Source organism: Hordeum vulgare, chromosome 2H (genome assembly GCF_904849725.1).
Source record: "Hordeum vulgare subsp. vulgare chromosome 2H, MorexV3_pseudomolecules_assembly, whole genome shotgun sequence".
NCBI lineage: Eukaryota > Viridiplantae > Streptophyta > Magnoliopsida > Poales > Poaceae > Hordeum > Hordeum vulgare.
The window spans coordinates 57,068,343-57,081,333 of NC_058519.1; the positions used below are offsets into that span (position 1 = coordinate 57,068,343).

The 12,991-nt window shown below is 41.6% G+C and overlaps 1 protein-coding gene across 1 annotated transcript; it reads right to left on the minus strand.

Moving 5' to 3' along the window:
* Positions 1-144: 144 nt before the first annotated feature.
* On the minus strand, positions 145-12,612 carry LOC123424924 (rho GTPase-activating protein 7-like). Its single transcript, XM_045108610.1, has 22 exons — positions 12,176-12,612; positions 11,240-11,276; positions 8,578-8,654; positions 7,840-7,910; positions 7,606-7,684; positions 7,356-7,500; positions 7,144-7,263; positions 6,941-7,018; positions 6,756-6,811; positions 6,574-6,643; positions 4,989-5,076; positions 4,652-4,895; positions 4,300-4,509; positions 3,521-3,841; positions 3,247-3,296; positions 2,581-2,641; positions 2,418-2,501; positions 2,101-2,214; positions 1,853-2,019; positions 1,062-1,131; positions 657-839; positions 145-564 (listed from the first exon to the last, which is right to left on the minus strand). The coding sequence occupies exons 1-22, from the start codon at positions 12,212-12,214 to the stop codon at positions 376-378; spliced, it is 2,553 nt and encodes an 850-aa protein (XP_044964545.1). The 5' UTR covers positions 12,215-12,612; the 3' UTR covers positions 145-375.
* Between the last annotated feature and the right edge of the window lie 379 nt (positions 12,613-12,991).

Sequence of the window (12,991 nt, forward strand, 5' to 3'; positions counted from 1 at the left end):
CAAGTTCTAGGATCCCAGTGCTATTACCTCTATTTTGGGCATGATAAAAGAATTATATCACTGCATGCAGATACATCATCTTCTGAAGCCGTTTTTGGACCTAAACCGCGGGATTTTTGGGCACGGCCGCGTTTACACATCATATGTGAGAGATGCTCTCAAAACAAGCATTAACCCCTTAAATCGTTACGTACATACATTACATTACAAAAGCATTACAAAATCACACTCGGATGAGGTTGCTGCACAGCCAAAAAAAATAAACAAGAAAAGGAATATACATTCTCGCCAGCAGCTGCTACAACTAACGAAAGAAGGGATGAATGTCCTTTACCAAGAATATACAAACATGGAACTAGAAGAAACCAAAACCTCCTACCTCGGACTGTTCCAAGGGGACGAAGACTTGTACTGAAAACCATGGGGCGCGGAACCATGTCCTAAATCAAGACTGTGGAGCTGTTCCATCAACTGCGACCTCCGTTCTTTGAAGAAATCTAGTCTGGTTGTCAGCTCAACCAGGGTGGATGACGGCACGGGCGGTTGCCGACCATACTCGATAGCCTGCATTACAATAAGAGAGTCAAACAACTTGGCCGCCATTAAAAGGAGTGATGAGCTACAGTATGACCGTAAGATGCAATGATTTGCCTTACCTCCGTTGCTCTTGGATTGTTTGCAGACATTGAGCCGCTGTCCGCTGGTATGCTTGACGATACCTCCCTTGAATCGCTCGAAGAGGCATCCATGGAGTGCTTGCGGGAGAAGGGCTTCGAAGAAGACTGAGTCAGCACATGTTGTTTAATACTTTTCCAGTGTGATGCGCCCGACAAGTTCTCCTGTCATAATTTTAGTGTGGCTTTCTCTTAGTATCATCGCCAGGCAACACCGGTGTCACATCACACCAGTTAAGTTATTCACTGTTGTCTCACCCTTTTACAACTAAACATAGCTCCATAAACTATTATGGAAATGCAATGAAAAATGGATTTAATACAGCTAACTGGTTGGAAGACTTCTAAAGGGTAGTACAGTAGATTGATGGGGGTGTTCTATCAAACCTCATTCCTCTGCTTCTTTTCTTGATTACAGAAAGCAAGTTTCGTATCAAACCCTGGTTGAACAAAGCTCCTGTTGGCAATAAAATATGTGCAATTGTTAATATATTACTTACAATCTGAACAAATCAAGAACGAAACACATTCAACTCAAAAACCGTATGTTTTAAGCTGATAAAATACCTTAAGACAAAACATCCTGCTTTTGTTACTAAAATACTAAGCACAAAACTTGGTGGAGATTTTGTAATACCGCCTATAGGTAGTAATATTAAAAATAATTGTACATATTAGTTTAATGGCAACGATCAGGTGCAAGTGTAACCCGCTATATCCAGAAGTAAGAAATCTCATGCTTGAACAAAATATTCATGTACTTCCCAGTTTACATCACCTTCGTATAAATTTCAAATTCAAACTTGTTCTGTGCCAAGAGTATATATAAATGAACAGGATAATAGAAAAGATACTGACACATGCTATAGTTAACAAGTAATATTTTCTCCCTTCTAATACATTTTGAAGTTCAAATTCTAAAATGTGCTACCCCACTCTAGAGTACAGCAACATTTGTTTATTATTTGAATTTTCAGGTTGGTTTGATAGCCTGGCTTGACTGAAGCATCACTCACATATTACAACCTAAGGGTGGGTTGGGCCTGATAAGTCAGACTTCTAATTTGATATATCCTAGCAGCTTGGAGACATTACATGATTACACCATGTTGTATGCCCTTAAAAAGGAAAGGGAACAGAATTATTAATCATGAGTAATACAACAATCACTGTCTTACTGTGGAAGATGACTTGGACGATGCTGATAATGATCATTCTCGTCTACGAAAGAGCCATACTGGTGTTGGCGCTGTTGACTAAGTTGGACATGCAGCTCTGCAACCTTCTGCTTTAACCTTGCAACATCAGCTTCTGCGAGAGCAATTTCCTCAAGCTCTGCCTTTGTCTTAAGACAAAGAAGTTAGACACCACTAAAGACTGAAAGTACGATAACTGGTGGCCAGCTGCTAGATTGACATTTCAGTACCTTTGAGTCCATAACACGTGAACCAGAAAATTGTGCAGAAGACATGCTTAATCCAACTTCTAATGCAGCTCTAAGATCCCGTTCAGCCTGCAGCTGCTCTTGCAACCTTGATACCTGCAGGTACAAACAACTGCGATCAAGCAAAGTATCAAGCCGACATTTAATCCTCCAGACATTTTTTATAATTATTTAATGGGATACTGTTGAACAAAAATGGCAAGAAAAGTAAACTTAACAAAAATGGAAATTATGGGTAAATTCCCATCATATAAAGTGTGAAATGTAGTTGATTCATATAGTGGTAGAATGTGGCGTACATCTTGTTCCAGCACCAAACGGCGCTCATGCAGTGCTTGCTTTCTTCTTTCCAAACTAGCCTGTAAGATTGCATTACCTCTAGTCTGAGAAGAATTTTCAGTTAGTTTGCAAGATCCCCCACATCACAGGCCCAATTAAAGAATACATGTATTCCTTTTGTACCTCTTTTGCAATCCTGATTTGCAGATCATTCTTTGCGATCTCAAGCCTTTGGATAGCAAGCCTGAAAGGTACGTTTGCAAAGTGAAATAATTAAGTACAAAATCAACTCTTCAGTGATAATGTCGCTATATGTGATCCAATGAAAAGTCAAAAGCTACGCGACAAGCATGGCCACACCCATCAATGGTACCACAGGCCACAAAGATAGCACAGAAACTTTTAAATAAATAGCAACAACTTTCTCAATAGGCCCACTCTACAACAATCTATCATACACAGTGGTGACTACATATTTTGATCAAATGGAAATCTTCAGTCAAGACAATAACATCAAAATACAGAATTACGAGCACGGTATTAGTAATATAACAAACTCACACAACAATTGAACGGTTTTGCTAAATCTCAGTAGACTAAGACTTGGTTATGTCTCAGTCGATGCTCGTGAGATCTTACATTGAGATCCATGCAAAACTTTCTTTCCAGTTTTTTTTTCCTTTTTTTCTTTCTTACATATTATGTCACTTGACTGAGACTTGGTCAAGTCTCAGTCGACTGAGACCTAGCCACACCCAAAATTGAACTCTGCAATTCTGACCATTTATAGGAAACAGTCATGTAAATTTTAAGTTGAGGAATTAGTACTTGAAATGACTAGGAACTTACTCTTCTTCACCCGATGAATCAACAAACTCAGACTGCTGGCTCTTTCTTGCCTGCGTAAACCACATGTTTAAATCCACATGGTCAAAACAAAAGCTAAAGTAGACAACTACAGATGCTTCTTCAAGAGTAACTAGAGGAGTGTATTTCTAGTGATGGTTTCCCCTATAAAACCATAAATAGTTATACAAGAAAACGATGGAAGTCAACGGAATGAAATTCACTGAACTAGCATTAACATATTGAGGAAGACAACAGAAGGTAACGACTCGCTTACATTATTCCGTCCCCAAATATTAGAACGCTTCACATGTAACTGAGTTTCATTGGACTTGATGGACTGCCTATCTACAGAATGTTCAGCTCCAGTACCAGGTAAAGGAACTCCTGCATCCAAAGACGAAAGAATCTCTCCCATTGACAATGGAGACTCATGATTGGAAACCAGAATTGTTGGATCATTTCCATTTGGCAATCTCTGGACATTTATCGTTCCATTTTGATTTAAATGGCTGTGTGGAACATCATTTAAATCCGACTTTGCTTCCAAAGCCTTATCCGTGACAGAACGTTCGGCGTCTGAATCACCAGGGTCTACCTGTGGTGCCACATTAAGGTGAGTAAGAAAGGAAAAAACCACATCATGATATCGACACAAAAAGAGTTGCTAGCCGAATAATATTGAAAATCAAGTTAGTTTCGGACTGGACTATTCGGAACTTCACACCACAAACGTTAATAAAATGTTGTATAAACTGAGGATAGGCTAGGTAGGAAATTTCTACAGGAAAAGGAGCTGGGAAAAAGCTCTATAAGATTATAGTATTGGAGCCAAAATTTGAAACACACTATGAACAAGCAGAAAAATACATCATCAGTGAAACTGGAAGCAAATCGATTTTATTAGCTATCAGAAAAATATACTCCCTCCGTCCCAAAACATACTAAAGTTGAGACACTTATTTTCGGATGGAGGGAGTATAAGGCAAATGTACGATTGCTATCAAGCCATAAATTTATATACTAGAAACTTCAAAATTGCAAACCATATCAAACCTGGTAGTCATAGAGGTCAGCACCAGTACGCGCACTGCTTTCACTCAAGTTTCCACTCAGTATACGCTCATCTAATTCCTGATCTACATCATTCTCTGCATCATGAAACCCATTATCTTTGGCATCCACAGTTTCATCATCTGTAGACTCTTCACTTCCACTATCCTGAATTCGAGAATCAGGTGAGAGGGAACACCTAGGATGTTCATCCTGTAAAAGTGATAAACATTATGATAAGCAGCCTTTACAGTAACTCGGCAAGTGGAAGACCAGTAGCAAATGCGTCAGCCTAAATTGTCCAGAATAGCATCATCGGGAAAATGAACTCTGGGATAGCATCAGGTAAACTTACATCAAATATGCTCTCATATTCCTCTAATAGAGTTGTGACAATGCATTGAGCATTGTTAGCAGCATTTGCAGCAGCAATAAGCTGAGCAGAATTGTCATCACTCATGTCTATGTCATCTTCCATCTCACATTCACCAGCCAGAAGTGGGCGCAGCAATAGAGGAGCCATACAAGCAGCAACCGCTGATGGAGTCATTCGATTCTCAGTGGTATGAGAAGCAACAGTGTGCATCATCCTCAAAATTCTGCAAACATCATGTTCATGAGCTAACTGAAGAATTATCTTGATTACTGGTAAGGAAATGGTGTTGCTTGTCAACCCAAAAATGAAGACTAACCTCTGTAGCAGCCGCCTGTTAGGCTCGGGAAATGTCTCAGACATCGCTGCACGCATCGAATTTACCCGAGATTCTTTACACTCCAGACCTAAACAAGGATGATAGAAGTGAAAAGAAATGGTAAAGAGCAGAATATGAATTAACACTAATCATTAGATAACTAAGATAATACTAATCATTAGGTTTCTGCAGACATCTTTTTAAGCAAATAAGCTTATAAAATTTCATATATTAACTACCTCTGTTAAGCTGCAGCTTCTGATAAGATAGTCTCAATCCATGGCCATGATACAGGCATTCTACTTGCTAAGGTACCAAATGTTCCAAGAGTAGTCAGATGTTCAAATAGTTTAGGTTCAGTGCTACTGTTTTTTGTCTAGTCTATGAGTCCGATGTACCCTTTAAAGTTGGCTTTTATCCTACAACAACAATATAGCTGATGAGGAACAACAGAGAGAAGTAAAAGAAAAGGAACAGAAGTCAAATCCATTTAACTACTTCTACTCCAGCCTAGTATTTGTTTTGTTTTCTTGACTTTAACTACTGTTTTAAGTCTTGTAGCTACGAGTAGAATACTGAATCTTAAGTAATGTTTTCAAGAGTGTTCTAGCTATTGTTACAGTATCTGTGGATTGCACTAGCCCTTTCCATCAGTTCGGACTTTTGGTTGCGTTCGCTAGTGCATGAAGCTTAACATGGTATCGGAGCTAAGGTCTTGAGTTCAAGTCTTGGCTTTTGCAATTTATTTAAAAAATTGCTGGTAGCCCCCCTTTGTGTCCACGTAGAGGCCTCTTGAGTCATACGTGAGTTTCACGCGCCGGCACTCTCTTCCGGTTGCACGTGTTGACTTGTCTTCCCCGTCACACGTGAGAGGGGGTGGATTGCACTAGCCCTTTCCATCAGTTCGAACTTTTGGTTGCGTTGGATAGTGCATGAAGCTTAACAGCTATATGTAGAAGTTGAGATGTAAAGGCTTCCCAAAGCTCTATAAATCGAGGTCATCACATCTACAGTAATTTGTAACCAGACTATGTAACCCCACCCTATCTGTAATAGAAGTTCGTGTTCTTATCTAAGATCTTGGACTAGATCTTGTGTTCTAGGAGTTTTGGACTGAACTCCTGCTGCCATATCGGCATATATTCGCCTCTAGAACGACATCTAATGCAGCGTTGAAGTAGTTCCTTCAAAACTAGTGATGTACACTTTATAGCAGCAAGGTGGAGATGCTCCTCCATGGCCTTATGCTGCTTCAATAGCCGATGAATCCATATCTTTCCTAACATAGAAAGGTGCACAGAAGAAAGGCCTCCATGCTTCTAAAAAGATGTACTTGGTAACTCAGTCAAGGATACGAGTGCAAAGCAGTAAATACTCCAAGTATTCTTAAATAAAATTTAATGCACGGTTAAATACAGTATCTAACATACTGCAAATGTTTATTCCAATATCATGTAAAACAGTTAATTTTCTTATATTTATTGATAGTTTTCAAAGTTATGGTAAAAACTTATAACCTCATCGACTACCCTAACAGACATCTTCTTGCAAGACCTATTTAGGTTAACATGAATAGAGCACTTACGAAAAGCTTCTAACAATGCTGTGCAGCAGGAAGCAGGCACTGGAGAAGATGGTAGCTCTCGCAGAACATGCTGCAGATGTATATTCACATGAATACAGTTGGCAAGCAGAACATGAACTATTGAAACTCTATTGACTTGTATGATCCTTGAAAAACGACACAAATGAATAACAGCAAAGTACCTTTACACAATCACCGATAACATGAGCATCCTCATCCGGTGCAAACTCAGTCCTTCCTGGAATAAAACAGAAACAGGTGCCCTAATTGAAATATATAGGTATAATGACATGAAAACTACCAAACCAGAAACACCACCAATTAATAACAGGACTGTCCTAAATGTCAACTATGCAGTGACATAAACCTTGCTCATATTCATTCATTCTTCTGTCAACCTCCTCCACATCTGCAGCCTGACGCAAAATTCCCTCCACCTTTATCCCTGCAAGAGATGTTCACATTTCTGGTTAAATGTTCCAGATTGGTTGATGAGGCAGCATACTACTACCAAATGCGAAGTGCAGACGATTCCAAACATTAGTGATAGTTGATTCTTTTTAGTCCTACCATGTTTCTCAAGAAAACACAAAGCTTTTTCCAGAAAAGAAGGGCTGCCATCAATATCTTCTAGTGCAAGAAGAATTGGCCTTCCAACAACCAAGGATTTGGTAGGCCTCTTCTCTCTCCCTGCAGCCATCAGAGGAGAGGTATGAACGAACAATCAGAGGTTGGGTTTGTCATGAGTAACAATAAGTCATAACATAGTGTGAGAAACCAACAATTTGGAGTTGCTCCTTCATATGCATCTGGTGTGTCATTACGGAATATCCCATTATGTCCGATCACAAGAGCTGCATTTGGAGCCTGTGCAAGAGCTTCTTCCAATGCCGTTTTCCACTCAAGCAAATCTTCAGATGTTTCTGCCTGTTAAAAGTAGCAGATCGTTCCATTTAACTTTTGAAGGAGAATTAAATGTATAAAGCTGCATTTGCTGAAGTGAATCTGCCAAGTTAAATGGAAAATATATACCTTCAAGGTAAAAGCACGACCATCACGACCATCTGGAAATAGGACAGTCAACAACTTTTTGTCTTCCCTGACCACTACACTGTGAACGGGAAATACAGTTAGTATGACACCGGGAAAAAAGCAAAAGAACAAGGACTCATTTTTCACTGGCCATGAATAACATTTAACACAACAATATTGTTGCAAAAGGAACCAAAATATAAACTAAAGAAGAAGAAAATCTAGGACACGTACCTCCCAGAATTATTCAAGTCAATTCCTCCCAAAGTAACATTCACTTCACCACCTCTTTGGGGTAAGGTATTCTGCAATGTCAAGAACAAGCATAAGTCAAGGAAGTGAGAATTAACTCATAAGACGGACCAATGAATGGATGGTACAATATATCTAACAAGTAGTTCCCTTAAACAGCATTCACGGGGTAAGTAGGGCAAGAACAAGAATAAGCAGGTTAAAGCCAGCTAAGCATCAAGTACTGAACATAATTCGGTATATTTTTTTTACTTTTCAAGTGAAGGACCACATGAGAAGTTGGTGCAAACCAGAACAAAAGAAATAAAGCTGCAATCACATCAAGCAGCAAGCACTGAGAAGATGTCACTGAGATTGAACTAACAAAAAAGTACCACTCTAAAAGAAGACTGGAAACAGCAAAGCCAAAGTAACCATTCAGCTATTCAGCACTAAATTCAAGACAGTGTATACTCGCACAAGATATTGATCTTGGTATACACACATACATGTCAGGACATATGAAAAAAGTTAGAACAACAAACCAGACTATTACATATTGGCAGTGACCAAGATATGATTAAAGCATCTAGCTGGATATTATACTAGATCCAGTTCCGAAATATTGGACCAAAAAGCAAAACGAAAAACAATTTCTGGTCTGATAAATCTTCTTAATTTATGCTTTCCAGTATACATAATATCTATATCCGCATTATGGGCAAAAATTAAATTACTAACAGGATCATTCTTGAAGAAAATCAGCGATGTTCGGGTGAGGATGAACCAACGCTTTTTCCAAGATTTCCATCCGATTCCTGGAAATCATATAAGCAACATTCATTTTCAGGTAAAAGAAAAATAAAACTGTATAACAATATAAATAGGAAAAATTCTGATTTTCCTTTTAATGATAAGAATATGCACATACTATATTGATAAAAATTCATGACATAACCCATATAGTAGAGGGATTAAGCGCAAATCAAACAAATCGAATAACTAGAATGAGAAATAAACTATGAGAATTACCCTATACAAGATTCGGTTTAGGGTTTCCGAATATCTCATAGAAAATTATTTAATTGTATTAATTTTTAATTTCATGATACGACTGAAATTTTAGTCAGGTATCAGGATACAACTAAACTACTTGAAAATTTATGGCAGACTCAGGAACTATTAAGAGAAAGGGTATTAAAAGGAAACCAACAACACAGATTCTAACTTGGTCACAAACAATATAGAACCTATAGCTCCCTCTCTTACTTTGGGCCTGTAACAGATATGGATGGCTGTGATGTTGAAAACATGTTAAGGAAACTGGGAATGGGCCCCATGTGGAACTTCCCCACATGGACAGGAAACACAGCTAACTATAATGCCATAATGGTATTATGAATTGATGCATTTCCATCTGTGGCTCCAATCTACAGTCCAATTCAACCAACGGATTCACGATGTGAATACAAGCAACTCAACATTTCTGAGTGGTGGAGGCTGGCAATCAGTTCTGCATCGACGGTTCAAGGGGATGGAACGGCAATCATGAGACAGCTCACCACATGGTTGATCTGGAAGCACTGGAATGCTAAAAAGCACGGACACGGCAGAACCAGCCGAATCCCGGTGCTGACACGGAAGGACACGGAGATACGCTGTGACACGCGTATGCCACTGTATTTCACGAAATACGAATTAAAAAAAACGGTGTGACACGGCTGGGATACGTACAGGACACGTAGCGGACACGTGAGGCCAAACTTGGCCTCGGCCCGACAGAAAAACTTGTTCTTTTTTTGCAGATTCATGCACGGGCGATACAAAAGGAGCGCTCGTCGCTCGAAACCTCCTCGTCCACACCAGAAATAGGGATTCCCCGCTCCTAGACTCGCTGCCGCCAGCTCCTGGACTCGCCACCGCCGCGAGCTGCTGGACTGGACTCGCCGCCGCGAGCTGCTGGACTGGACTCGTCGCTGCCAGCTCCTATGGAGTCGCCGTCGCCTCCTGCACCTAACCGCCGTTGTTCCCCAAGTGCAACCGCCTCTCCCCTCAATGGAAACCAAGCCGGAGCAGGTAACCTCGAGTCCTCGACCTCTTTCTTTCATCTGTATGAATCGACTTGCTATGAATCTGTTGGTTGGTGTTGCTTTTGATGCTTGCTGTAGTTCCTGTTGTATCCTTGCTGATTGAATGTTTATTGCTGCTGCTACTTGGTTCATTGGTGGTGTGGGCATGCTTGAAGGTGTAGATCTTTCACTTGATGAACCAGCTTTGGAGGAGGAGATAATAGATTCTCTCACTTGAGTCTCTTTATCCATCAAGCTTCAGCCATCAGCCTAGCTGTCTAGGAGCTTATTTAATTTATGTTTCTACCATTTATGTAATGCACTCTTAAATTGTTAGACTAAGGCCATTTGAACTGTTTGCTATTGGAGTCTGGTTCTTTGGTTTGTATTATGCTTCTAAATGCTATTGAAGTATTGGGAGCTATTGGGAGCTAGCATTGCAGATTGGGTAAGCAAACTTCTTTGCTGTTTGTCAAGTACCACTTTAGATTATTATGATTTATCTCTCTAATAGACTGTTGTTTGATGTGTTTTGCACGATGCAATGACATGGATTTGGTTTGGATGGTCAATCAAGCACTTCAATTGAAATAGGAGGCAACAGACAACAAATGGAGCAGTATTTCTTTCTCTTTTTCTGTCTTTAACTCTATATTACATGGATATTTATATTTTTTATATATATACTTGTCGTGTCCCCGATGGGCTGTTTTTGGAAAAAGCCGTATCCCGTGTCCCCGTATGCGTGTCACCGTGTCCGTGTCACCGTATCAATGCTTTTCAGCTGGAATGCATGTGTCCTCGATGGAAACCAACCAAATATCGTGTGCTTGCTCATACAGATTCAGGTGGAAGCAAGGTCTTGAGAAACAGCAGGTGCGACAGGGTTACGGCAGATCCTGCCAACAGGAACTAGTGCTCTTGCTTAGTGTTGTATGGGTATTGGGCTGTAATTATGAACTCTTCTTTCTAACAATTCAAGGCACGGGACTTTCGTGATTTCTCGAGCGAGAGAAAATACAAGCAACTCGTCATGATCTAGCCCCCATCTTATTTATTTTTTGTACTAATACAGAGAAACCTTCAGCAGCAGCATCAACAAGACATATATGTTTTAGCTCTGCATATAATCCATTTCTTCTTGATGATGATTTTTCAAGAACAAAGAGAAAGAAAGTCACTACTGTTACCTTTTAACAATGGTACTAAAGACAAGTGTAAATGCTTAATGTAGACACTTATATACGTAGCTTTGCTTCAAAAGGAATAAGGTAAGCAGCATTGCTATGACCCCAAAAGGACAGTTAACTAATGTGTGATGTAAACAATTTTACCTTTGGATGATATGAAGAGAGGGCCACTCTTAAATACCTGGTTATGAGGTAATTTTGATGTCAGAAACAGCACGAAGAGTTAATGATAACACATAACAGTATCTTGAATGCTTAGAAGTCAGTCAACTGGGTACTCATTACCCAGATATAAACGTAACACTGTTAAAGCGATAGTTCAACAGGAACCTACATATCTGATACATTGAATAATGAACAAATTGAATAATGAGACGTCACTCATTTCGGAACGGGTGGAAGCTCTCCAAATAGCCGAATGAATGTACGCAGCTTGTTCCCCTATGCGTGCAAAAACGGAAGGAGGAAAAACTACAGCAAATTCTTGACCATGCTCCTGAAATTAAAATCCCCGTGCACTACAAATCCTTGTTTATCTAATGGGGCACATCCCTGAAACCAATTCGACACACAGAAGCAGTTCCTCGTTTGAATGCACCTATTTTCCTTAAATGTAACCACCTCCAAACAGTTCCATCGGCATTCATGTGCCGTATTAATCACTAATCAGCTATACTCCAAGCGAAATTAAATCGGTCCTGCGGCCCATCCGCTTATGGTTGAGCAATACTAGGACATACACTCTCAAGTTCAGCCAAAAAAACAGAGGCCGCAGCAAGCTCGCACCATCCATCGCTCTGTTGCCTTTCGCATCAGAGCAGCCACACATGACACCACCCCTGAGCCGCATTGCTCCTCGGCCCCATCTCGCCTCCCAGAGCTCAACCCCGAAAATTCCACAAACGGAAACAGTGAAGCACCAGCCCGCACGCCAAAGCAGAGCATCTCCCGGCCGGGCGGCGTCAGATACCCCAAACCCCAACCCCATCCCCCCGCCAAAAAAAAACAGCATCTCCCCCAAACGCAAGCGAGGAATCCGAGGGCGAGGGAGCGCACACAGGAGGGGAGGAAACCACTCACCGGGCCGCCGCTCGGCGCCGCCCCCGCCGTAGCCGCCATCCCCGCCGCGCCTCCTCCTCCTCCTCAGATCGTCCGCAGCAGCCAGCCAGCCAGCGCCGCCACCGCAGCAGCCACTAGCACAGAAGCAGCGGCGGCCGCATTGGATCCAGGCCCGCGCCACCGATCTGGCGTGCGGTGGAAGCGCCGCGACGCGCAGCGGGGATTAGGCGGTGGTTAGGATTTGGTGCTCGGGTTTTTTCGGAGGTGCCGCTGCCGCTGAGGAGAGGGGGTGGAGGTGGAGGTGGAGGAGCGAATGCGACAGCGATTACGCGACCGCACGCACGCACACACGGGCTGCCCGCCTGCCCGCCGTGATCCCTCCCTCCTCTCCCCTCTCTCTCTCTCTCTGTGTAAATTTTCTCTCTCCGGTCTGCGAGGAGTTTGGGGGGAGTCCACTCCACTTTGGTTGTGCTTGTGCGGGGGGTGGGGGGTAGGGTAGGGGTGGGGTGGGGGGAGCTTGCTCCGAAAGCTTTCTCGATTTCTTTAGCCACGATGCCGCGCTGTCCACACTTGCTTTAGATTAACCTTTCCGCCTTATCCTGCCTTTGCCCCTCTGGATGGATCTAGACATCTATTACCTTAAACTAGATCGCCACCTCGTTTTTCCTTGGGCACAAAAATGGTTGGGAAATGAAGCGTGACCAACACAAAATACACATGGCCGATGCTTTACGGCTGGTAGCTTGGTTTGGTTCGTCTCCTGGGCTCCATGCATTTGCCACAAAAGAATGCATCCACTATATGGTTCGATCGTCTAATCACGTCTTTTTGTTCGAT